The following is a 27,945-nucleotide window of genomic DNA, read 5'->3' as shown; positions in this document are numbered from 1 at the left end:
GGGTTTCGGTTCCTTAGGCCCTAGTCCTGATTCCCTCATGGGGGGAGGAGTCTGGATTCAGCCCAGCCCCTTCCCAAACAACTGTTGAGACAGGCAGTAACACCGGAAGAGAAACGTCTGATTGCACCTGTCTGCCGGCTGACGGTGAGCCCTTGAGGGCAGGTTGGGGCTGTCTGGCTCCTGGCTGGGACCCCAGCACAGCGCAGAATGGGGCGGGACACATAATAGGCACATAAAAATGAATGTTTATTGAATGAAAGAATAAACAAAGGACATTTTCTTAAGGTTAACAGGGATTTTTTTAATATGAAAAAAAAGCATCACCTTGAAGACAACCTCATTTACAAATTTATTCTAACCCCTCTCCCCAAGTTGCAAATGTATACAACATTTTAGCTGGTGGGACACCACGGCGATGAACTGTCCTCCTGGCCTTGTGCGTGGTGAGGGGATTCCCCCCACTTCCACACGCTGACCCCACCCTGTGCCCTCGCCCGGCGGGTGAAACTGATGCAGTCTCAGGTCTGGCACATATGAGGACATGTCAGGGCTGTTCTGAGTCTGGGAGATGGGAGGGCCATGCCACGTTAGGGTCAGGATGGCGCAGGGGTTAGGCGTTTAGGCTCTGGCCCAGACTGCCCATCTTTACGTCCCTCCTCTGCTTCTTCCCTGTGTGACCTTGAGCAGGTGACATTCCCTCTCTGTGCCTGTTTCCTCATAAATGAAATGAAGAAATTAACATTATAGCAGCTATTTATTGACATGATGAGCAGGGAGAGGGGAGGCAGTTAGAATCCCTGGCCTCCAGCAACTGCTGCTCCAGAGAGGCGTCGGGGCCAGAGTGGACCCCAGGAGTAACTGTGGAAACGAGGCACTGTGCCTGCTCACCGGGCCCCATCTGTTACCCCTTCGTGCAGTGCTGTCTCCCTAGCCTTCTTCCCCCCATCACTTATCCACTCAGGTCACTTCCAATTTTAAGGGCAGCCCCGCACAGCATCCACCTCAGCTCCGTCTGTATCAGCTTCTCCCCTTTTTCCAGAAGGAATTCAGTTGATGTTTAGAACCTGTTTCTTGGTTTTCTGTCTGGGTGGGTCTTGTGTCCAGATCCTGTTTACCCCTTAGGGAAGGGAAGTGAAGCAGAACGGAAGTGAGAGAACGCCCGCCACCCCCCCTCCGCATCTTTGCCTGTAGCTGCTTAGAAACGGGCCCAGGTGGAATGGATCTAACCATGTACTAAATGCTGAGATGTGGGGCTGCTCTGATGGGGACTGAAGGCCCCCTCCTCTCCACACTACCTCTGGGCTGCCTTGGGTCTCTGCATATTCCTGCCCCGCCCCGTGATCAGCTCCCACCCTCCTGCTCCTCCTCGCCCTGCTCCGGTGCTCTCGGGCACCCTGCACCCCTTCTCCACCCCCTCCCTGTGCTCCCACTCTGCTCATACCACTTCACCACCTTGGATGGCCAGTCCCCCTTTGGCTCCTTAGCCTCGGGCAAGTCCCCTTGCTTCCCCTGGGCCTCGATGCCCCATCTGGGAGAGAGTTCATAGGCTGACTCCGCCCACTCAGAACCCTCTCAGCTTCTCTCCTAATTTTAATGGGATTTGTACCCACTTTGGAGATCCACGTCATGGTTCTCAGATACATCCTTAAGATGTCTTTCTCACCTGGGGCTCTTATAAAATTAGGAAACATCTACAGCCTGAAATATAAGAACGCAGAATGGTGGGACCCACAGCCCTCCTGCATCACTAACGATTCCTGGAAGAGAAACTACAGTGAAGGTGGTTGCTGGACTGTTCCTCTCACCCTCACGGGGAAGGCCGAGTGTCCCGGTGGCTGGCAGAAGTCCCAGCATACTCTTGGGGTAGGAGGTGTAGTGGGTTAAGTGGCAGTTCCCCAAAAGATATGTCCACATCGTAACTCTTTGGAACCTGTGAATGTGCACTTACTTGGATAAAGCATCTTTATAGGTGTAATTAAGGATCTTGAAATGAAACCATCCTAGATTTAGGGTGGGCCCTAAATGCAATGACAGGTGTCTTACAAGAGACAGAAGAGAAGGCCACATAAAGACAGAGGCAGAGGCTGGAGATATGCAAGCCAAGGAGTGCCTGAAGCCACCAGGAGCTGGAGGAGGCCCGGAAGGTTTCCCCCCCACTGGAGCTCCAGCGGGAGCACGGCATGCCAACACCTTGATTTTAGATCTCTGGCCCCAGAACTGTGAGACAGTAGTTCCTGTTGCTTTAGGTCACCAAGTCTGTGGTCATTTGTTACGACAGCCCCAGGAAACTGATGAAGAGGGTAAGATGAACTGACAGCCTAGTCTTCTGGGAGTGAGTAGGTTTGGGGCTCAGGGGGCAGGAGGAAACCACTGTATGAAGGGACTGCTGACCAGCCCAGAGCCCCAGGATAGGAGGGCAACAGCACACAGATCCACAGATGTGGATGGAAACTGGGGCTGTGACCATATAATCCATGGCTGACAGTCTCCTGAGAGAGGCCACTGGAGAAGACAGTCGGGAAGGTGGGTAAGCACACAGGTCAGGAAAGGCCCAAGGACTCTGAGGGCAGGTAAGTGGGGGGCCAAGGCTAAAAGACAGGCTGGACCAGCTGTAGACAGGGTCAAATTTTCCACCACAAAGGTGGGTTGGGAGGGCACTGCCCCACCATTCCAGTGGGTTGTGCCACAGACTGAAGGGTGAGGAGGGTTCTGCTAGAATATTCCACTTGGCGTCTCAGGGTAAGACATCACAGATCAGGCTGAGAGGGGAGACTGAACATTCCGTGACCAAGCCAGCACACCTTTTATCCCCCTCCGGAGAGCAGTGATGTCCCAGTAAGAGCCCACCTTAGAAGCTGAGGGGGATGGAGTTCGCTGAGAGGCACGGGAGCTCCTCATGATGGTCTGCACCCACTGACCGGGGGAAGCGCGAGTTCCTGGGTGAAGGATGAGCGTCTGGGGAAAGGTAACACTGGTCAGGTAAAGAAAGGGGTGTCAGGTCGATTACGCTGTAGTCCAGGTCCCACATTTTTCTTCTGCCAGAAGAGTGAGCACGTCTTGCAGGCTGGGACCTTGTGGTTTGCCGAGGGAGGAGATGAGCCCTGTGGGCTGCACCAGTGAGCTGAAGGCTGGAGGGGGCTATGCTGAATGCCTCACCTACTGGAGGCTGGTCCCAGCGGAAGGCAGGTACCACTGGTCAGTAAGGGGCAACCGGATCCAAGTTCCATCAAGATCCAGGTGGTTTCCTCTGGATCAGCACAGGCAAGGGCAGTTCAGGGAGAAGGCCACATCAGTCATGTCCAAGTTCAGGCTTCCGCAGGCTCCTATTCTTTGGACGGGGACACTGCTCGGGGCGTGGACCTGGCCTCCTCGGTGCGGAGCTGGGCGCGCACCTCCTGCATCTGTGCCTGAAGCTCCTCCAGGGCGCTCAGTGGGGGCACCGCCTGCACCTGAGCCTGCAGGGCCTCGAGCGCCAGCACCAGGTGGCCCACCTCGTCCTGCATTGCGTCCCAGGCGGCGCGCTGCTCCTCCTCCTTGCGGCGCTGTTGGGCCTGGTGGCGCCAGTACTCCAGCACCAGGCAGCCGCCCCCCACGATGAAGATGGTGGCCTCGCCCAGCAGCTCAGCGCCCAGCTCGGCAGCTGCCTCCTCATTCAGCGGTTTGATGACTGTGCCCCGGAAGCCCATGATGCGCATCTTGGTCCGCATCTCCACCCAGTGGTATACTGCAGGGGGAGAGAGGGGTCAGGTTGCATTGCTGGGAGCCCCTGCGAGCCCCACCCCTCCATGCCTTGGTGTCCACAAGCCAGAATCACCCGGGGCGCTTTAAACAAGACCGGCACCAGGCCTTGGCTGGGTGACACCAAGTCACCTACGTGGAGTGACCCCCGAGGCATCTTTTTAAACCACCCAGAAGGATTCTACAAGCAGCCAGGAATGAGAAACCCTACCCTGGAGGGGGTATCCTCAGACTGAGGGGCCACGACCCTGGAGGGTGACAGGGGCTCCCAGAGCACAAAGTGCCAGGTAACTGTAGGGACTCAGTTGCCAGAGCTTAGCTCCCTCCATTCCTCCCTCAAGCCTCCAGCCAGCCTGCTGGGCGTCCTCCCGCTCCCGGGCTCTGTCGCCCCCTGCCCATTTGCCAGGGGAAAGGCAGACTCCCTTTGTTTCTGAATCTTCCCCAAATGCAGTTAGAGCTGCAGCAGAGGGGGACCTTCTGAATCCAAAGAAAGCGCAGCTGAAATGCTAAGCGACTGTGAGCATGTGACCAACGGATCTCTTTGCAAGTCTGGTGGCTCCAGTCCTAGACTTCATCATCCCTGAAGATGGACCTAACAGCTGTGAGCTCCTCACGGTGAGGTTTTGGGCATATACCTTGGAAGAAGCTCAAGACCTGGCTGGTGCTGCTGGAACAGAAAGTTCCTTGCCTAGCTGCTTCTTTGTGGACGAAGGTTCTCAGTATTTGAATCTTAAACACCAAGGCAGAATTGATGCTGAATGCTCACTCCTGCAATAATTAATATTCGTCCAACAATACATGAAATGATTGGCGATGCTCTGTCTAGCTCATTTGGAGATTCATTTCCAACATATCAGTTTCCTTTTAATGTTTAACTGTTTTCCATGACAATGGATAATATATGAAATGTTTTAAATTAACTGTTCATTAATAACTTTAAAGGTAACTCAATCCAGAAGAAAATATTTTAACATTTAGAATTATGGTCACAGGAAACTATACAAAATTAAAATTTGTATTTTACTTGCTGTTACATAATTCATTAGACAGAGTTCTGGAAAGGAATTGTAAATACAAGTTCAAAGACAAAAAGCAACAATATAAAATTTCTGACTGTAAAAGAAGAGTTTATTTATTTTTCTTTTAAACTGGACATTGGCAGACACCAAATCACGAGAGTACGTGGACTGCATTAGATACTTCAAAGGACGGATGCACCAGCTGTTTGAAACTATCAGTATTCATAACATACCCAAAATTATGTCCTTTGCACCTACTTGAACTTGTGGGAAGTTTTAGCTGTCAACCTGAAAGTGCACTAGAAGTATACAACTTTTCATTTTTTTAAAGGGGTAGCAAACATGTCTGAGGAGCTCTGCTTGGAGCTGGCAGTAAAATCCAAGGAGGGTACCCAGGGCCCTCTCAGCGACTGCCAGCTGCTGCGGCCACTCTTACTACTTTGTAACCCAGGCCCTGGTGTTTCTGGGCACTGGGGCCCAAGCTGTGGAGACCAAGCTGAGGTCCACCTGGGGCTCAGCCACTTACTGCCTGGACAATGCCAATCCACTCTGAGCTGCCTTGTGAAATGGGATGTGATGACCACACACAGCCCTGGTGCTAGGCCGGGCACCGGGCGCCTAACTGACACCAGCTCCTTCACGTCAGGACTGCAGAGCACAGGGGCCAGAGCACGGCAAGGAGAGAGAGACAGGACCAGCTTCTGCTGGCATCCCTGGGGGAATGTGCTGGTGTCTCGGTGTAGACCAAGCACGGGGACCTGGGCAGTAGGTGGGTCTGGGAATGGGCACCCGGGGGCAGCACACATCCAGGGCAAAAGTAATTGTATGTGTGTGTGTGGCAGGGATACTTTTCAGAACAGGAGTTAAGAGCAGTCTCTCTTGGTCTGGTAGCGAGATTTGGGGTTCAGGAACAAGGATGGTGTGGGAATGGAGGGCTAGAAAGAAGAGGTGGCTGAGTGCAGCCAGGCCGGGACAGGACTGAGGACTGCACACCTGGGTGTCCACAGGCCCCCGGACATCTCCCAGACATAACACACGCACTGCATCCAATCTGAAGCCGCTGCCCCCCGCCCACAGTGGTTCCTCCTGCTGGGGCCATACTGTCACCAGGCCAGAGACCTGGGACTCAAGTGTTCCCCTCCACTACAGCCTCTCAGCCCTGTGTCTTGCCCATTCTGCCTCCTGTGTGTCTCTCTCAGACTGTTCCCACTGCGCTGGTCTGGGCTCCGTCTCAGCTCTGACCAACGTCCCCTCCCTGACCTCCCTAAGCAGGGACCCCCTGCCCTTCCTCTCATTCTGTGTATTCCCTTCGGAACACCTATCACAACTGGGAATGACCCTGTCATCCAGGCACTTGCTTCTACTCTGTCTCCTGCACTGGACTGTGAGCCCCATGAGGGTGGGGCCCAGGGCTGTCCCAATCACTCCTGTGTCCCCCGCACTGTCCTGCACCAGGCCAGGCACACAGGTGGTACTCAGTATCTTGCTGAATGTGTCCATGGGTCGCTGCCCGGCTTCCTCCCCGTCCACTGGCTGCAGCCTCACGCCCTGCAGCTGTACTCCATGCGGCAGTCGGAGTCTAGCTAAAAAACAACAAAAACCGAAAGCCTACCATTTTATGTGCTACATACTACCTCAGACATGCCCCCTAATCGTGCCCTAATCAACCTTTGTCCCCCAGCCTCATCCCCCTGACATCCGATAATAAGTGTCCATTCTCATCTCTATTTCAGAGATCTTCAACGGGAAGTCAGCTTGTATTTTACACAATTATTTTCTATTGACCCCCAGCCCCACTATGAAAGACGAACACTGTCTCATGCAGCTTGTCTTTCCTCTACCTTCCCATTTTTAAAGGTGACTTGTACACATTCCATATTCCTGTATCACAATCTTTTCAGTGCCTCCCTGCCCCCGCCACCCCCATCCCTCCCCCACCCCCGTCCTCTCCCACCCTCTCTAGGCCATAACATTCTATTACACTACCAGGGTATAACACAGGCTGTTTGGTGACCCCATGCGCTCTGTGAGAAGTTACACAGCAAAAATAAACAGCAGATACAACGTGATGGTCACGGAAACACTGTTGGGTGTGACATGACTAGGCCAAAAAGAGCACCTCGCATGCTGAGTCATGAAGGGGGCGGCCTGGAGGACAGCGGCCTCCAGGGGAAGGTCGGACAGCTTCCCTTCTCCGACATCCCAGCATGGCGCTTAGAACCCCACATGTATCAGTTTGCTCTGAGCTGGACAATTGTCTTCTAGAATGACTTGGTCATCCCTCATGTGCTATTTCTAAAACTGCAGGTCTTGTCCCATTTGTGAGTCATGAAGTCAATTTAGTTGCACAAACCAGCATTAAAAATGTTGTCAACATAATGGAAAATATTAGATGGACCTTGAGGGCATTAAGCTAAGTGAAGTTAAGTCAAAAAAAAGAGAGTGACAAATACAGTATAATCTTACTTATATGTGGGATTAAAAAACAATAAAACCAAGGTCACAGATATCAAAAAAAGGAAAGAGAAAGAATAGAAAACATCAAAGCAATATGGAGTTTCCTTAAAAAACTAAAAATAGAAATACCATTTGACCCTGGAATCCCACTCCTTGGAATTTACCCAAAGAATACAACTTCTCAGATTCAAAAAGACATATGCAGCCCTATGTTTATAGCAGCATTTTTTACAATAGCCAAGATACGGAAGCAACCTAAGTGTCCATCAGTAGACGAATGGATAAAGAAGAGGTGGTACATATACACAATGGAATACTATTCAGCCATAAGAAAGAAACAAATCCTACCATTTGCAACAACATGGATGGAGCTGGAGGACATTATGCTCAGTGAAATAAGCCAGGCGGAGAAAGACAAATGCCAAATGATTTCCCTCATTTGTGGAGTGTAACAACGAAGCAAAACTAAAGGAACAAAATGGCAGCAGACTCAGAGATTCCAAAAATGAACTAGTGGTTATCAAAGGGGAGGGGAGGGCGGGTGAGGAGGGAGGGAGAAGGGGACTGAGGGGTATTATGTTTAGTACACATGGTGTGGGGGGATCACAGGGAGAACAGTGTAGCACAGAGAAGGCACATAGTGAATCTGTGGCATCTTGCTGCACTGATGGACAGTGACTGCACTGGGGTATGGGTGGGGACTTGGTAATATGGCTAAATGTAGTAACCACATTGTTTTTTCATGTGAATCCTTCGTAAGAGTGTATATTAATCGTACCGTAATAAAAAATTAAACAAATAAATAATAATTTTAAAAAAGGTAATTGAAACCAAGTGTTAGTTCTTTGAAAAGATAAACAAAATTGACAAATAGTTGGCTAGATTTCCCAAGAAAAAGAAAGGACTCTAATAAATAAAACCAAAACTGAAAGTGGAGACAATACAACTGATACAACAGGAATAGAAAGGATCATAAGAGACTGTTATGAAAAATTATATGCCAACAAATTGGACAACCTAGAAAGAATGGATAAATTCCTAGAAATAGACAACCTTCCAAGACTGAATCATGAATAAACAGAAAACCTGAAAAGATTGATAATCAGTAAGAAAACTAAATCAGTAGTCAACAACCTCCCAACAAACAAAAGTCCAGGGTCAGATGGCTTCCCTGGTGAATTCTACCCAAGATTCAAAAAATCAACACCAATCCTTTTTAAACTCTTCTAAAACATAAAAGAGAAGGGAACATGTCTAAACTAATTTTATGAGGCTGCATGCCCTGATACCAAAACCAGATAAGAACACCAGAAGAAAATTACTGGCCAATATCCCTGATAAACATAGATACAAAATTCCTCAACAAAATAGTAGCAAACCAAATTCAACAGTACATTAAAAGGGTCATACACCACAATCAAGTGGGATTTCTTGCAGGGATTCAACGACAAGTCAACCTCTACAAATCTATTAACAAGATGAAGGATTAAAAATCATACAATCACCTAAATAGATGCAGAAAAAGCATTTAACAGACTTCAACATCCATTAATGATAAAAACTCTCAACAAAGTGGGTACAGAGAGAATGTACCACAACATACTAAAGGGCATATATGACAAACCCCCAGTTAACATAACACTCAACGGTGAAAAGCTGAAAACTTTTCCCTGAGATCAGGAAGAAGACAAGGATGCCCACTCTTGCCACTTTCATTTCAGCATTTCATTTCATTTCATTTCATTTCATTTCATTATTTCATTTCATTTTATTTTATTTTATTTATTATTTTAGTATTTTATTTTATATATTGGAAGTCTAGCCAGAGCAATTAGGTATGAAAAAGAAATAAATCCTAGAAAATGCAAACTAGTCTCTAGCAGGCAGTTACTGGCAATTGCAAAGTGGCGGGGGGGGGGCATGGGTGGGGGAGGCACTGGGCTTCCGAGGGGCCCAAGGATACCCTGGAGGCGGTGGATATGTTCACTCTCCAGGTCATGGTGAGGGTTTCACAGCTGTACGTGTCTATTAAAACACCAGATTGTATACTTTAAATATGTTCAGCTTATTGTATGTCAATTCTACCTCATAAAGCCATGCAAAATAAAACAGAAGAGAATAAAACAGAACAGGATAGACTAAGCCAGCCACGAAGGAACAGTAGTGGGCTCTAGCCTGGTGAACGGATGAACCCAGGGGAGATAAAGGGCAGCTCCCAGAAGGGAGATAAAAGCTGAACTAAAGTGAGGAGGGGACGGGTCCCAAGGCAGCCCCAGCCTGGGAACCCTGCCTCCCAGCTCTCTCCAGGCCCAGGCTGGGCTGTTTCTGACTCCCCAGTGACATGCTGGTGACCCAAGGGGAGGCCTGGAGATGCTGTGGCATTATGGCCTTGGTGTCCAAGGACAGCATGTGGAACTGCTGTGAGCTCTGCTGCCCCTTCCTCCATCAAGGTCCCCAGAGGTGCTGCTCAACTGAGAAGGGGTTCCTGGTAATCCGCAAGGCAATGCCAAGTTAGAATATGACAACCACAGGAAATACAACAGGAAGAACATCCAGGCCCTGGGAAGCATCCTCCCCTGCCCCCGACCCCCCAGACTTTCCTCCCAGGCCTTTCACTTCTGAGGATTTGGTATTCACCTAGGGAGTCTTAGAAGTTATGGGTCACAGGTTCCCATGGCGTGACCTTGGAAAGAGGCTTGAATGCAACAGCTGAACTAAGCAGCTGTCTTGGCCCTAGCTGGGACTCAGCACGGGAGAGAAATCTCTTCCCGTCTTCCCGAGGAGCCGAGGCAGAACTGGGGCAATGCTAAGGAAAGGCTCCAAGAATAGGGGCCTTAAGAGTCACCGGGTCTCTAACTCCCCGCAGTGGCCAGAGATGAAGGTGCCATCACTCCCTCAGGCTCCCTCCTGCAGGAGAACCTGCTGGTTAAGACAGGCTTCAGGGCATGCCAGGCTGAAGTCCCTACTGTGCTCCCTCTCCAGCCTCAGTTTCCTCCTTTATGAGATGGGTTTAATAATCCTTACCAAGAGCGTGTGTGAGATCCAAAAGACTATGCCTGGCTCCATCGGAAGATTTCAGTACAGAGCAGCCATTGTTGTTATAATTACGCCCAGGCAGCGGCCACTGACTCTCAAAACTTAAAAGCTTTCATCTAGTCGGCAAGATGACAGAAAATATACTGGGATGTGCTGCGAAAAGGCTGGGAGGCAAGGTCCCAGTTAACAATCCCCAGAGGGTCCTCTTTCCTCCTGTGACTCCAAGACCACAGCCTGGAGACAGGCGGGGCCAGATTCAGACCCAATCCACTTCCTCCATGAACCCCGTTTCCCTCATCAGTAGAATGAGTGGTAAAACAACTCGCAAGAAGACAGGATCAGTCTTCAGACAGTAAGTAACCTTTCAATTACGACGTGGAGAAGGACAGGAAGAAAGAGAGAATCACCGTCAGGCAACCACTGTTAACCACAAGGGCTGCAGACAAGATCCCCCCTGAATGCTAAAATGAGTGGCAAAAGTTTGAAAGAAACAGATACACACAGAGTCTCAAAGTGTCTTCTACAAGATATTTGTGAACTACAAAGGGGAAAACAGTAGCTTCAGAATGGACGCACCTAACAGACACCACCAAAGACTCGTGGCCAAGGCCAGTACGACCAGAAATAAGACCTTTCGATGTCAGGAACCCCCTGACGGGGTCCACTGAGAAGGATACATCTTTTCTGTGGTATTCTTGCCAAAAATGCAAAATCTCTTTCCAATCAAGAGAAAGCATCAGACAAACTCAAATTGAAGGACAGTCTGCAAAAGAAGTAACCTTCAGAAGGGTCAAGGTCATGAAAGAAAGACAAAGACCGAGAAACTGTCACAGATTCTTGGGGACTAAAGAGACATGATGACTAAATGCAACGTGGGTAAGATCCTGGGACAGAAAAAGGACATGGGTGGAAAAACCGGTACAGTGTGAATGAGGACTGCAGCTGCACGAGCAGCGGCGGCCCCTGCTCATTTCCTGGGTTTGTTCTCCGTGCCAGGTTTATATACGATGCTGTCATCGGGGGCAGCGGAGTGAAAGTATGCAGGAACTCTCTGTTCTGTTTTTACAACTTCTCTGTAAATCTAAACTTAGTTCAAAGTAAAGAGATTAAAAAAAAAAAAAAGAAAGCTTCCAGGTGGCAAGACTGAAGAAACAGACCTCTCGAACCCCTGCTGTTGCCAGTGTAACTCTGCTGCGCGGACACCCTGGCGGCAGTCATTCGGCCTCCTGTAACCGCTGCCAGATTCAGCCGCCCCCGGGTATGCGAAAGGCTCGCCTGGCACGTTAGTCCTGCAGCACTGCTTATAATAACAATCAGAAAGCTGGGGTCAAGACTCGACCAGACCCTCTACAGCCTTATAAATGACGGTCATTCTGTCAGCAGCTGAAAAGGAGTGTGGAAGTTTTTATGAGCTGACAGATAATTCCCTCCAGAGGAACACGGTCAGTGAAGGCAGTGAGGACTACCACGGTGTATGTTGCTTGCCTGGGATTCATGGGAAAAAGGGGATATCTGTATTGGCATTTGTTGGGAAATGCAGTTTCTTGGGTTTATTTCTAGAAAATATACAAGACGACAGTGGTTGCTTCTGTGGAGGGGAACAAGTGCCTGGAGAGTAGAAATGGAGGGAGACTTTTCCCTACACACTCTTTTGAACCTTAAACCATGAGAACTTATTACTTATTATGAAAAAGAAGTACATAATTAAAACTTTTTTCTAAAGAATCATAAACAAGGTGCCCCAGCACTTAGGACTCCAGGTTAAACCTGTTAAGACTGAAACTGCTCGAGCCCAAGCCCCACTTTTAAGGCAGTCAGGTGGAAGGGAGCCAGACGCCACAGCAACAGCGGGAACTGGAGGGAAGGGAGAAGGGACAGGGACAGGAGCCACGGACAGCTGGGGGAGGGGGTCGGGGCAGGGCCAGGGGCCACGGACGGCTGGGGGAGGGGGTCGGGGCAGGGCCAGGGGACACTGACGGCTGGGGGAGGGGGTCGGGGCAGGGCCAGGGGACACGGAGGGCTGGGGGAGGGGGAAGAGGCAGGGCCAGGGGACATGGAGGGCTGGGGGAGGGGGGAGGGACAGGGCCAGGGGACACGGACGGCTGGGGGGGTACTGGCTGGACCAGCAGGGAGGCTGACCTAGGTCCCCATGGATGGCATGTGGCAGAGGGCAAGAGGCAGCTGAAAGGAGAGACAACTATATGTGACAGGTCACTCAGCTGGGTGAACTGAGGACCCCCAGGACCCCTTCCCAGTCTGACAGGAGATTGCAGTGGGTGAACCCGGGGAAGCGAGGCACAGCCTGGGGGCCAGGTGCCATGCTCAAACATGCCCACCTCTCTGGCATGGGGCTGGTGGCCACTGCAGAGGTCAAGAGTCCGTTCGTCCTTGGCCTTGAACCCCGGTGACCTTGGATAGAGGTGCTGGGGGTAAAATCATACCCTCTACTGAGATACAGAAAGGGGCTCTCCTCAACCATGAGCCTCAGTCATCCCGGATGGGAAGGATCTCGGCCAAGGACACCCCAGAGGCTCCCAGACCCCTGCACTCTCTCTCCAAAGCCACTGTGAAGTAAGTATCTGTTGGTTTTGCTGGTCCGGCATCTACCTCCTTTCTCTGGAAACTGCCCCGGTGCTCCTTTGGGGGAGCCCCTCCCCCACTGTGCCTCCATGTTGTTCAGGGAAGACCAACCCCCACACCCAGCTTCAGGTGCTGGCATTCAGCCTGGGGATTTTTCCTCAAATTTCAGAAACAAGGCCTTTACTTTCCAACTAAGGGTTGCTTAGTGAGCGGGATGTGAACCTTGGGCTACTGAGGCCATTTTGTCCCCCAAAACAGAGTGCTTGCCTAAGAAAGAAGACAGTACAGAGAATCACAGGGCCCAGGGATGGGATGGTGACTTCCAGGCATTGTCTGAGTTCTGGGATCTAGCTGAGCCTAAGGCTGTATACTTTGGAAGCTTTTATGCATCTGCCCATTAGAGTAGGTTTCTGTCCTTTGCAAGCAAGAGCTGAAGGGAAGAGCCAGGGTGAGGTCATCACCCCTTCTTGACAAACAATAAGAGAGGAGCTGCACTGCAGGGGAGCTTCCCAGATGGGTGTGTACCCAGGAGTGTGTGTACAGAACAGGGCACCAACATCACAGGAAAAAGCCTAGGACATACATGGATAGGTCTTCTGCCTGAGCAAGTGTTACTTTTATGAGCAGAAATTAAGTTTCTTTGAAAAATACAAAGTAAATTAACTCCTTTCTGTCCTTGGTTTCTTTTGTGACCATGACACAGGGTCCTTGCTGCCCTCCAGATCAAGTCCCAATGTGTTGATGTGGCCCTGTCATTGTCCCTAGATGGCTGCCCAGTCTCTCTCTCATCACATTAGGTCTCACTGTCTCCATCTCAGCCATGTCGGCTTCCTGTAAGTGCCCCCTGTTCACACCTTGACCTCTGCACATGCTGTTACCTGTGCCTCCATCTTTCCACTGTCTGGCTCACTTCCCCTTGAGCTCCGAGCCATTCCTGTCTCCTGGAAGCCCTCCATAGAAAAAAAGTCAATGAAACTAGGAGCTGGTTCTTTGAGAAAATAAACTAGATAAACCCTAGCCAGACTTATCAAGAAAAAAAGAGTGTACATACATAAGCCGAATCAGAAATGAAGAGGTAATAATCACAACAGATACAGCAGACATACAAAGAATTATTAGAGTATACTATGAAAAAGTATATGCCAATAAATTGGACAACCTAGAAGAAATGGACAACTTCCAAGAAAATATAACCTTCCAAGACTGACCCAGGGAGAAACAAAATCTGAACAGACCAATTACCAACAATGAAATCAAATTGGTAATCCAAAAACTACCTAACAGCAAAACACCAGGTCCAGATGACTTCACAGCCAAATTCTACCAAATGTTTAAAGAAGAGCTAATACCCATCCATCTTAAAGTATTCCAAAAAGTAGAAGAGGAGGGAATACTTTCAAACTCATTCTATGAGGCCAGCATCACTCTAATACCAAAACCAGACAAGAACACCACAAAAAAAGGAAATTATACACCAATATCCCTAATGAATATAGACGCAAAAATCCTCAACAAAATATTAGCAGATCAAATTCAAAACTATATTGAAAAGATCATTCATCATGACCACGTGGGAGTTCTTCCAGGGATGCAACGATGGTACAATATTCATAAATCGATCACATTAACAAAAAGGATAAAAATCACATGATCATCTCAATAGATACTAAAAAAGCATTTGACAAAATTTTCCATTCATGATAAAAACTCTTAACAAAATGGGTATAGAGTGTATGTACTTCAACATAATAAAGTGAAGACCACAGATGACAAAGAATTTCCTTAAAACTCTCCATGTTGGAGTGCAGGGGGTTGGGTGGACATGGGGCACATGTACCTTGGCATAAAGGCCATCTGTCAAGTGACACAAAGGCTGGCAGCATTCTTTGGGAGAGCATAACCCAGAAAAAAGCTAAATATCCACCGACAAGCGTGTGGTACATCCACACTGTACCAACTGTTAAGAAAAAGAATATGGGATGGATTTTCAAAGTATGCTGCTAAGAGAAAAAATATTGGGCATAGAACAGGTGGATAGTATACTACTATTTATGCAAATTAAACACATGCATGCCTACAATAGCTTGATTATGCACAGAACACCTCTGGAAGGTGGCTAGGGGTGACCTTTGATGGTTCTCTCTGACCTCTGACTTCCCACTCTCACACACCCCCTCTGCCCCAGCCACACCAGTCTCTCCATTGTTCCTGGAAACCAGCAGGCATGCTCTGGCCTGAAGGCCTTTACCTTCACTATGCCTTATGCCTGAAACACATTTCTTCAAGTATCTACACTTCCTCACTTTATTCAAGCCTCTAACCGAACATTCACTTCTTCAGTGAGTCCTTCCTGAACCTAACCTAAGATAGAACACACTTTCTCCTATTATATACCTAATCCTTCTTTCCTGCTTCATTTTTTCCTTATTACCACTGCTAACCTTAAAAATAAAGCTGTCAGTCGGGTAAGATTCCTCAAGGGAGGAACAACCTAAGACAGGCACAGTCGCAGGGGGCCATCAGGTGAGAAATCGGGAGAACAACGGTGGTAAAACTTAGAACCTCACCCCCCTCCTGTTTTGAGAGAAAGCTTCTGCATCCGTGGATGTTTTAGTGCCCTTGTCTAGCTCGGATTAGCACATAGTCTACAGGCACACACCTGATCATCTACATTTGCCCTCTTACAGCACTAAACTATGTTTTCTAACTTTATCTTGCATCTACCTACCACTTCAGCATTTTATTGAAAATAAAAATAATAATAATAATAAAGGGAGAAATGTGGGATCCACATATAAATCAAGTATAAAAATCAAACGAATATTCATATTTGACCTGATTGTTTATAGTTCATAATGCGTGATCAAAACCGAAAGCTTCTGTGATGACTGCCCTTGTACTGTTCACCATATAAGAACTTATTCACTATGTAAGAATTCATTCACCATGTAAGAACTTGTTCGTTATGCTTCAGAAGATTGGAGACTGACGAGAATTAGGCTTGAGATGGATTAATGATTGTGCATTGAGCATTGACCCCTCTCACTATGTAAGAATTCATTCACCATGTAAGAACTTGTTCGTTATGCTTCAGAAGATTGGAGACAGGAGAATTAGGCTTGAGATGGATTAATGATTGTGCATTGAGCATTGACCCCTCTATACAGAATTTTATTGTTGTTAACAACCATTTGATCAATAAATATGAGAGATGCCCTCTCAAAAAAATAAAATAAAATAAAATAAAGCTGTCAGTTATTTTATTATCAGCAAAATGGTCTTATTCAGAACTAGCACAGAACTGCAGTTTGGAACAAGCTATGGCAAAACCACATGTATGTCCTGGAAAACAAAGGAGAAGATGCTCTTTTCCAGAAGAAAGGGGAAGAGTTGGGGGACTGTACTAAGCATATGGTCCACTGGAGGAAACTGGGAGTCCCATGTGTTGTGGCAGCTCATTGGCTGAGTTGTAACAGTCCTTCATTGGCTGGGCTATTACCTGTCTGTTGCTGGGGGAGGCAGAAACTCTTCCCTCCTGCTACTGGGTTGTAAAGTAACCAAAATAGTAGAGCAGCAAGGTGTCCTCTTCCTGTGGGGTCTGCAACTGACCAGGAGTGGTGGGCATGGGTGCTCCCCCTGCAGGCCTGACATGTCAGTGAAGTTTCCCTTTATCAATTTTCACACCACCTAACAGCATATATTTTACTTTCTTTTTTATGGTGTGTCTCCTGTCAGGAGACTCTCAACTCTACAAGGGCCACAGAGACTCTCTTTTCAAACAGCTGTATCCTGGGCACCTGGCAAGTAGTAGGCATTCAGTAAATATTTTTTAATGAACAAAGAAAAGAAGAAAGACCATCAGGCAGGCAAGCAGGTAGGCAGGGATGGGAAACATTTACTTTTCATCACATTCCCTTTTGTGTCATCTGAGTTTTTCTATCATGTGTATTATTACTGATCATAATGGAATTAAATTAGAAATCAATAATATGAAATCTAAAAAAGTCCCAATATTTGGAAATTAGACAACGCACTTCTAAAATAATCCATTCATTGAAGAAGAAATCACAGGAGAAACTAGAAAATTTACAGAACTGAATGACAATGAAGACACAACATATCAAATTTTGCTGAATACATCTAAAGTAGTACATAAGATAAATTTATATTTAAATGCATATATAAGAGGAGAGTTAAAAAATAAAATAAAATAAATATACATGTAAAATAAATAAATAAAATGAAAAGAAGAGGAGAGTTTAAAAACAATAATCTAAGATTCTATCTTACTAAAAAAGAGCAAGTTAAACCCAAAATAAATAGGATAAAACAATAAGGGTAAGAGCAGAAATAAGTGAGATAGAAAATAAACAAATAAGAGGAAATAAAAAAGCCAAAAGGTGATTCTTTGAAACATATATTGATAAAGAATATCAAGAACAGCAGGACTAATGATCAAGAATAAAGAAAAAATATATATAAATTAACCACTGTCCAGAATGAAAGAGGGGACACCATTATAGAGCCTACAAATACTAAAAGGACACCAAAGGAATATTATGAAAAACTTTATACCAAATAAATTCAATAACTTTTATGAAATAACATATACTTTGAAAAACATAACTTACTAAAATTAAGACAAATAGAAAATCTGAATAGCCGTATAACTACTAAGGAAATGGAATCTGTTATTAAAAACCTTCCCTTAAAGAAAACCACAAGCCTAGATGGACATTTATATCAAATATTTAAGGAAGAAACAATTTCAATATTATACAAAACCTTGCAGAAAATAGAGAATGAGGGAACATTTTCCCAATTGTTTTATGAAGGTGGCAAAATCATGGTATTAAGACCTGTCAAAGACATTCCAAGAAAATAAAATTACAGTATATGTCACTCATGACCTCAGATCTAAAAATCTTTATAAAAATATTAGCAAATCATGAAGAGCAATAGGTAAAATGGATAATATACCATGACCAAGTGGTACTTATCCAGGAATACAAGATTGATTTAAAATTCTCTTAAAAATCGGTAATTTTAATTCACGGTAGTAATAGAATTGCAGCAGTCAGACTCCAAGATGGCATCCAATTGTCTGTCTCCCGGTATTTACAGCCCTGTATAGTCTCTTCCCACATTACCCTAGGGTTGATCTGTATGACCAATAGGTAACAGCGAAAGTGATGGTATGTCACTTCCAAAGTTACGTTATAAAGACCATGACTCTTCAGTCTTGGTCACTTTCACTCCTGGTAAACCCTTTTTGGAGGAAGCCAGCTGCCAGGTCATGAGTAGCCTAAAAAGAGGTCCATGTGAAGAGCAACTGAGTTCTCTGGCCAACAGCCAGTAAAGAACTGAGACCTCTACCAAGAACCACATTAGTGAGTGATTTCGGAAGCAGACCCTCCAATACCAGGCAAGCCTTCTGTTTGAAAGACTGATCCTAAAGAAGCCACTCCTGAATTTTGGGTTCTCAGGAATTGTGTGACATAATAAATGTTTGTTTATCATCACATGAAAAAGTACTCAACATTGCCACTCGCCAGGGAAAAACTAACAGTTGCTGTCTTGCCTGATGGTTTCAGCCCCGGGGAAGTTTACTATGGACTTGGTGAGATTGAGAAATAAAAATGGAACTTTCTTGGGGTAAAAGGGTTTATACTCGGCTTTATTCTCTAGGCACCTGGGTGAATAAACCCATAGGTTGAGCATTAGAATCGTGTCTGCACCCAGCAGTCTGCAGGTCTGTAATCCACTTCGGTCTCTACCTCCGCCCAGAGCACTGGGTAGAGCTCTTTATATAGTGACTCAGTCAGTAATAGCTTATTGCCTTTGGGTGTGGAAGTATTAGCCTAGTAGTAGGTGAATTACATCATCAAGTAGTTTAGGGTCAGGTGAGGATCCCGGCCATGGGAATTTTCATTTCCCCTGCAGTTGCCATTTTACACCAACTGAAATAGCTAAAATTAAACTATGAAAACACTAAATATTGGCAAGGATGTGGAGCAACGAGACCCACAATGGAAAACTCTTTGGTAGCTTCCTATACAATTAAGAATACCTTTATTTTTACCATGTAACCCAGAAATTTTACTCCTAAGTATTTGCCCAAAATAAGTGAAAACACACACCCACATAGAGACTTGAACAAGAATGTTAACAGCAGCTTCACTAGTAATAACCCAAAAAACTGGCAACCCAGATGTCCATCCTTAAGAGAGTAGATAAAAAAACAGCATATTCATATACTAGAATAAAAGAATACACACTAAAAGCAGTAAAAGACATGAACTATATGCAGCAACAAGCAAATACCTTAAAATATGTGAACAAAAGTTAGAATAAAGTTCATACTGCATGACTCCATTTATATGAAGTTTATCAGCAGGTAAAATGGATCTACAGTGAGATAAGTCACATAGGGTGACAGAAAAAGGAAGGAAGGAATTTCCCGGGGTAATGGAAATGTTTTATATCTTGTAAGTGCTTATACACAGATATATGCATTTATCAATACTCACTAAACTATACACTTTAGATCTGTATGCTACATTGTATAGATGTTGTACTTCAATAGAGAATATGCAAAAAATCTAATATAATAACTAAATATAAGAGGAGTTTGAGAAACCAAGGGGCTTGATTTCTTATTCTGTGTTGCTTCAGGGAACCTGCTTCTTCCTCTTAGGTATTTCCCCACTCATAAAGCCAAGATGACCCTGTAAACTCCCTAAATAAGGAGGTTATTATCATTTGTTGAGATCACAGAAGACACAACAAAGAAAAACCGTTATTACCTATTAAGAAGCCCTGTCTCCCCATCCGGGGGCCAAAGGACTTAACCCCGCCCCTCACACTGGCCAATCAGAGCACTGCACTCCCTGGGCCACAGACTGGTTCAATGATGAGGTGTGACCTGAGCTGGACCACTGAGATTCAGCCTGGGAATTTGGGTAGTACTGGAAGGAGGACCCCTCAGTGCCCCTGGAGTCACTAATACTCTCAAACGGTGAGCTCCATGAGAACAGGGCGTTTCGTGTGTTTTGCTGACTACTGAGTTAGTCATACTCCTAGAACAGTTTCTGGCACACAGCAGGCACGAAGCAAAGATTTGTTGAGTGGGTGAATTGTGCAGCCCCTTAATAGACTGAAGCATGTCCTTGTCTCAGAATATAATCCCACCTCTACTCCCTGCCCAGAGCTGGAGAGATCACCTGACTTAATCCAGATGGCATTTGGGAATTTAAGAGGTACAAGCGAAGCAGCTAGCAGAGAGGTTAAGAGACGACTGTGCTCTGTAGACTGGTGGGCCTGAGTTCAAGTCCTGGGGCTATTTGCTGTTTAATATTGGGCAAGTTTCTCAACCTCTTTGCATCTCCATTTCCTCTTTTCAAAATGGGGATTATGGCCCCTGTTTTGCAGGGATGTTGGTGCATTCAAGTCCTGTGCGTAAATTGATGTCAGGTTACTTAACAGCTCTGCTCAGTTTCATCTGTTAAAGTAATGTTAATCATGGTAATCTACCTCATGGGGTATGGTGAGAACAAATCAGTAAGTGTAAAGACTATAACAGCCTTAATGTTTACAATTATTAATGCTACTTTATGTTATTTTTTACTGTTTCATCAACAACATCCACCCATGCCATTAGAGTCTAGAAGTGATATTTACCACCCTGACCTCCGCTTTAGCAGTATATGACTCAATTCTGGCCGGTTGGCATTGAGGGGGTGATTTCTGAGGGCTTCTGGGAAAAGATTTTTTTTCTCCTCCAAGACTTGCCTTTATTTCCCTGGGTCCTTCCATCCCCCATACATATACACACACATGCACACAAAGTCCCTCTCTTTGGACACTTGCAGTCTGGAGCCCCAGCAGTCCCCTTTGAGGTCTTGAGAAGAGTTACTGTCTGAACACAGAGATGGTTGAGCCAGAAAAAATCTTCAGGTACCTAATGACATTCCTAAGCCATCAAACCAACCACAGAGCCACCTTTCTCCACCAACAATGAACATTTTTAAAATTTAAGTTTGGTAAAGATTTACTGGCTGAGTTTTAATCTCAGATGAGTATAAACTGATCTGTACCTTGCTTCACAATAAGCATATAACACTTCCATAAGTTTAGTAGATCCCTCCAAAAAACTTTGAAGGAAAAAGCCCCTAAAACCCAGAAGTAAAATTTGATTAATTTTTAAAAGAAAATATGGCAAACATAAAAATGGCAAACATAGTCAGCACACAGTTTGGCACACCAGCCCTCAGTAGAGGGTAGCTGCTGCGGCTGTATGCTCGTCAAAGGCAGAACCGGAGGACAGCTTAGGAAAGAGGGGAGGGAGGGAGGTCTGCGGACATCACCGGCTATACGCAGGCTCCGGGGTCTGAGGTGGGACCAGCTAGAGCCCAGAGAGCAGGAAGAGCGAGGAAGCCAAGAAACTGGAAGTGGGGAGAAGACCCCAGTTAGGAACAGGAGCACATCCTAGGGGCCCAGGACATTGCGGGCCTCTAAGGAATTGACCACGGAGCCTCAAGAAGGGGTGGACAAAGGGACGTGGACAAGGTGTTTCTTTGAGGCAACAGGAAGAAAATATGAGAACTCATGGTTATGTTTTGTTTTGAAGTAGGAGGGAAGGAAAGGGAGAGGAAGGAAAAGGAAAGAAAGGAAGAAGAGATGGGGAGGGGAAGGAGAAGAAACTAAGCTCTCCTAGGCGTACAGACCCCGAGGTCCTCTGCAGAGATGGCCTCCGGCGCTTCCCAGGGTACCCGACCAGGATGCCCAAAGGGCGACGATGGCGCCCTCTTGTGTCCATTTAGCATACTGCGGCCCAGGCTAACATTCCTCAGGACAGTCTCAGGTTGCAAATCCACCAGCCCTCATACCAGGGCTTCTTAAAACGACCACTGCGCAGAAACCACAGGTTGAAGATTTAACAATGCGAGCATAAGCCAATTCCAACAAACGTCTCTGCGTATTAAGAGGGGGATTGAAAAATAAGAAGTGGGACTAAATGCGGGCGAGGCACACTTCTCTCATTTAGATCTCTGTGCCTTAGGTCTTTGTCAGCTGTGACAGCTGTACACAGAGAATGTCAAAACTAGACTCTCACAGAGGGTTACACCAAGAGTTTTCAAATGCATTTAACAATGCCTGTATATGAAAACATTTTTAGGGAGAGCAAAAATATTTGGGGGGCCATGGACACATTAAACATAAATCTTATTTTTAAAATTGTAATTTCATCCCTTCCAATTTTTGAATGTGTTCAAATGCACATAATATATTCACAGCATTATATGTCAGCACTATACACGACTGCTAAGTAAATACACACACACACACACACACACACACATTCCAGGAGAGAATGCTCAAAATGTTTCCTTAGTAAGAGAGCATAATAAACACATTTGGAGGTCACCAGCAGCGGCCTGCTGTCCTGTAACATAACTGATGTGGTGCTCTGGAGATTATAAATAGACTCCAGGGAAGTGATTTTCAAACGCTCATGCACAGGTTCATGTAACTCAGAAGAATGTTAAAAATATCCAGGTGACACTCCTGGACAGCTGAGGAGAGTGGGTTTTGTAAAAGTGGTCCCCTGCCTAGCTTTCTCACAGATAGGAGACAGGATATATTCACACACAGGACACATTTAGCCTCTGGACAATAATACCCACATATGCTAAGAACAGATTCTACATGTGCCCCTAGGACTAACAACCAGATACATATGCTCTAGGCCAGGCCTTAATATCCACTGCCTCCTGGATCCTCACAAGAATCCTGAGAGGTGAGTTCTATCATTACCCTCATTTGATAAATATGGAAATGGAGGCTCAGGGAGGTCAAGCTGCTTGCCCAAAGTCACACAGCTAGTAAGTGGTGCCGAAATTCAAACCCGAGAGTGTCTACTCTGGGGTGGACTGCCTTTGGGGACCCTCCATATCAGGCCCTGTGCGGCCTCCTCCCACACTTACTTTGGTCAGTGCAAGAGCTGCTTTGACGGATAACATGGGTTGGAAATGACACTGTGCAGTTCCAGGCCTTGCCCTTCAACTGCCTGCAGCTTCTGCTTCTTCCCTCATGGAAATATGGCTTTTGGGAGCCATGAGCAACCGTGCAAGAAGTTCAGCTACTTTGCTGGAGAGACCACACGGAGAAGAGAGGTCCCAAGACAGTACTAAGGCACAGAGAGGGAACTGGCCATTCCAGCGACCCAGTCGAGCCTCCTCATGACTTCAGGCCTCTGGCTGAAACCCCATGAAACATCACCAAGTAAGACTGACTGAGGAATTGTCCAGTTGAACCCAGTCAAGCCACAAAATTGTGGGAGAAAATAAAACAGTGACTGTTCTAAGCCACTCAAACTCTGGGTCAGATTGCTACATAGCAACAGAAAACTGAAACCAACTCCAAGCCCTAATTTCTAAGAATGACCACAGAGCTAAAGTCTTCTGAAAAATTTCTCCCAGCAATCTGAAACAATTATGTGGCATACTGGTTTCCCATTGCTCCTGTAACAAATGACCATGAACATAATGGCTTAAAATAGCATAAATGTATCTATAGTTTCCAGAAGTCGGTCAGGAGTCAGAAACAGGTGTCTCACCAGGCTAAACTCAAGGTGTCAGCTGGGGAGAGTCCCTGTGCAGAGGCTCTAGAGCAGAATCCATTTCCTTGCCTTTTCCAGTGTCTACAGGCCGCTTTCATTGTCGGCTAGGGGCTCCCAATCTACCTTCAGGGCCAACCGGGTGGCATCTTCAAATGGGTCCTTTCCTGTCTTCCTCTCTCATTTATAAGAACCCTGTGATTACACTGGGCTCATCTGGATAATCCAGGATACTTCTGTAATCCCCAAATCCTTGATTTAACCACAGGTGTAAAGTCCCCTTTGTCTCCAAGTTCACACAGTCAGTAGGTTCCTGGAATCAGGGTGTGGACATCCTCAGGGGCCTCTACTCTGCCCACCGTGAATAGTAAACTAGAAAAATGGCCAGCAGAGTCTAAAGGAAGAAGTAGCAACGACCTGGAACTGTCCCACTGCCCAGATATCCCGCAGCTCCCCCGGACGCGTCAGCAGTGTACTTTGCAAAAGTGGCCCTGGCCTGCGTGTTATCACTAACCCCTTGTATTTTTTCTCCCTCAGAAATCTTGGTTTAAAAAGATCTCTGCCTCCCCAGCATTGTGCATCCTGGATGATTTATGCTTCTCATGACTCATGCATTTTCTGTTCTTCCCTCAGGCAGACACACCTACTGCTCCAGCCTCTACTCTGAGAAGACCAACAGCCAGGCTTACCCTGCTGAGTCGGAAGAACCTCAGCCAAAGGCACAGACGCGGGATGTGCTGGTCAGCTCGGGAGGCCCAACTCGGGAGAACGCACAGCCGCTATCGGCTCTGCGAAATTCCAATAGCACAGGCTGAGGTCCAGGGCAAAGGGCAATCAGCAGCGTGAAGACAACACCACAGTTAAAAAAGTGTAAGTATAAGAAGTCACTGCACACCAATATCTAACAGCATCTCCAATGAAACTTGTTCCTGCTCCTTTCTGTCCAGCCTGCCCCTCCTCCACTCTGCCATGTCACACCCACTTCATGGGAAATCCTGCCCGGTGCTACCTTCCAAACAATCTACTGGTTATTCATTATTAAAGGGAAAAGGAAAGGTTCTTTTAGTGGTCCCACCTAATCAAGGGATCCAAGTTACCATCACAAATGACGGAACAAACAGCCATCAGCCCCCTGAGGTGATGTCCTGGGGACACCATCACATCTGTGGCATTCCTGCCAAGGATGCTCAATGTGAATCAAATCAGAGGAAGCGATCAGAAAATTCCAGACTGTGGGACACTACAGGACAACTGGCTTGTACTCTTCCAAATGTCAATGTCATGAATAACAAGAAAGGACAGGGATCCTACTATAGAGCAAAATCAGTAAACCTTTTTCTGTAAAGGGCCACAGAGTAAATATGTTAAAGTGAAGACAAAACAAATTTGTCAGAGGATAATAACTGATGAACTAGGTGGTGAAGGTTATATAACTGGTAACTATACCGTTCTTTCAACTGCTCTGAGGGTTTGATGTTTTAAAAAGAAGTTGGGAGAAAAATACCTCCCAAAATCTGACCCCTCCTCCCCACTCACCTCCCACCTGGACCACTGTAGTCACCTTCTACCTGCATCCACCCTTGCCTTATGATTGCCAAAAGGATCCAATTAAAATATAACTCAGACCCCGTCCCTCCTCTGCTCATACCCTCCAGTGAGTCCCATCCTCTCAGAGTAAAGCCAAGGCATCTGCAGTGGCGCACAGGCCCTGCTTGATCTGTCCCTTTCCACTATCAGTTTCCCCTCTGCCTTCAGTCTCTATTCAGTCTCTTTGCTGGGCCACACTGGCCTTCCTGCTGTTCATCACCTCAGGGCCCTTACATGTGCAGAACCTTTGGGCCAGAATGCTCTTCGCAAGATGCCCGGACTGCCTGCTCCCTCCTCTCCTCATATTTTCAGCAAGGTCTCCCAGATTACCCTATCTAAACTTACAACCTCACCCCAACACCCCTCCTTCTGCATCCCCAATGTTTTCTCCACAGCAGTTACTGCTAATATACTTCATATTTTAAGTATTTATGTCATTGGCTAGCTGGGTCCCTGTCCTCCCTGCAGTGTAGGGTTCCTGAGGACAAGAATTTTCCATTTTCTTCTCTGCTGTGCTGCACAAGAGCCCTAATTCACTGCACAAGTGCCACACACTGACTTAACATTGTCTATCTACTTCTCACAATGTAAGTATCGTTTATGCCATAAATGTATATGCACAAAATGGGAATAATAACAGAGAAAATAATAATGAGAAAATATTTCTCATAATAATTTGTGAGAATTTAATGCTAGGCCTGTGAAGTGCTTAGCACACTGCTTGGCACAAGTGAGTGCCTACTAAATATTGCTATTATATAATGCCCACTGTACTGAAGAGGAAACTGAAACTCAGAGGGGTTAAGCGACCTGTCCAAAGCCACCCCGCTGGGAAGGCCTGGGGCTCAGACTGGAACCCATGTCCATTTGACTCAAGAAGCCACTTTCAAAACCACAATGCTAAGACAGAACAGTTTGGAAGAAAGGCAGTGGCAGCCAGCTCTGGAAATGCAGAGGGTAGGATTTAAGGCCTGCCTCTGGCACAAACTCCATGTATGGTCCCAGCAATTCACTTCTGCTCTCAAAGCCTGTTTGTTCATCTGTAAACTGAGGAAGCCATTTCCCCATGGGGAAAAAGAGTGTGAAGGTCAAATGAAATAGCTGGTATGAGAACACTTTGCTAACTGAAACCCTACTTCTCCATTCTAAGACCTACACTCTGGGAGAGGCCTCACCAAACACCAAAGAACCAGGAATTCCAGGCCCTGGTAAAGCAAGCCCCTTAACCATCTGGCCTTTGCACATGCCCCTTCCTCTCCCTCATTATCCCTGTTCCCATGTCGTCTGGTGAGATTCTCCTCACCTTTCAGGTTCTAGCCCAGAGTTCTCCTCCGCCAGGAAGCCCTCCTTGAACCCAATGCCAATTCAGGCATCCAGTGGGCTCCCCCAACCCAACTCTGCCCATTCGGGGTCGTCACTCCTGCAGGATGGGTCTCTCCCCACTGGACTGTAAGCTCCTTGAAGGCACTGCCTGGGGCTGGCTTGATAGCTGCTGTTTCACCATTATTGCCTAGCACAAGGCCATGCACAGAGCAGATGCTCAGAAAATATCAACTAAATGAGTAATGTATGTTTGAACGTATTAATGGTAGTTCGCTGACCCAGCAAATTACATTAAATTTCTTTATTTAATGCTCCCACAAGCCTATAACACACAGATCATCTTTTTAAAGTAGCTTATATTTTGAGCGTTTACCATGCCCCTCATATCTCAGTTCAGGTGGCCATCCTCTAGACAGCCTTTCTGACCCCAAGCACCTGGATCAGAGGCCTCTCTGAGCTCTGGAATTCCCACCACTCTGGGTTGACATGACGGATCACGTGTATGTCTCCCAGTGCCCAACAGTAAGCCAGCACGGTCTGTCTACTGAACGAAATGGACGAACAAACACGGTTAATGAACAGACGGATGAATACCCACTTAGGTCACAATCACTCCTTTGCCAGATTCGCAGACCACGTCCCCAGACTCTAGACTTCTCCCCCGAGCCACGTCCGTAGCCCAGACCTATTTCCCGGAGTTAAGTTGGGGCAAACCGATGTCTTAAACGTACATGTCCCAGAAGGGGAGAGAAACGAAGCACAAAGTGGAGTTTTGGAAGCGAAGCCGCTTCCAAAGGATGGCCAAAAGACAGCGGCGGTTCTCTCCTCGGCCCCGCCCCTACCCCCGGTACTGGAATATCCCGCCCAAATTACTCAAGTCCCCAACACTATTGGCTCGCCTGAACATCAGTCTTCAACATTCTCTTCTCCTATTGGCTAGTATTTCTAAAACGAGTGCTGGCCGTGCGCCAGCCCTCACCCAAGCCAGTTCTATTGGGCTATCTGCATGCCCCTCTCCCAGAAGCTCTCCCTATTGGCTGCTGGACTTTGCCGGTTCGAGCTGTGATTGGTCGTGAACAGAAGCCCATCCCTTGAGCAACCACCTGAGAGGGGTTAAGAGAATGGAAAGGTTGGAGGGACGTAGGGTCAGACTCACGTTGAGCCGGCGGGAGGCAGACATAGGTCTTGAAGAACTCGCTTCGACGGGCGGCTTCCTTAATGCGGTTGGCCAGTGGCTTGCTGACCTGCCGGATGCCCAGGTATAGCAGCTTCGCCATAGGGAATGCGCCCACTACCATCTTTGCGGTTGCACGGGGCACGCGCAACCTCGCTGACAGGGCGAGGCGCCTCGAACATGCCCTCCTCCCTGTGCGTGCGCGCACTCGGAGGGAAAAACTGCCGGGACGCTCCCTAACGTCACCGCGTCGACGCTGACGCCCCGACGACCGTCGCTGAATATGCAAATAAAGCGGAAGTGAGGCAGGCAGAGGGCGGTGCGGTTAAGCGGCTGTGCTGAAGAGCGTGGTTAGATTCCCACGCCCGCCTCCACTTATGTCACCGCGCTCCTTCGTGACGTCACGTACCTAG

At 46.9% G+C, this 27,945-nt stretch overlaps 1 protein-coding gene across 1 annotated transcript; it reads right to left on the bottom strand.

The window, feature by feature from the left end:
• Positions 1–227: 227 nt before the first annotated feature.
• Positions 228–27,800, bottom strand: OPA3 (outer mitochondrial membrane lipid metabolism regulator OPA3). Its single transcript, XM_073226488.1, is given in 3 exon segments — positions 228–3,361; positions 3,363–3,724; positions 27,515–27,800. Coding segments are annotated over 3 exon segments (576 nt in total). The 5' UTR covers positions 27,657–27,800; the 3' UTR covers positions 228–3,289.
• Positions 27,801–27,945: the final 145 nt, after the last annotated feature.

Source organism: Manis javanica, chromosome 17 (assembly GCF_040802235.1).
Source record: "Manis javanica isolate MJ-LG chromosome 17, MJ_LKY, whole genome shotgun sequence".
NCBI classification, from domain to species: Eukaryota; Metazoa; Chordata; class Mammalia; order Pholidota; family Manidae; genus Manis; species Manis javanica.
This window is presented reverse-complemented; position numbering and strand designations above follow the sequence as displayed.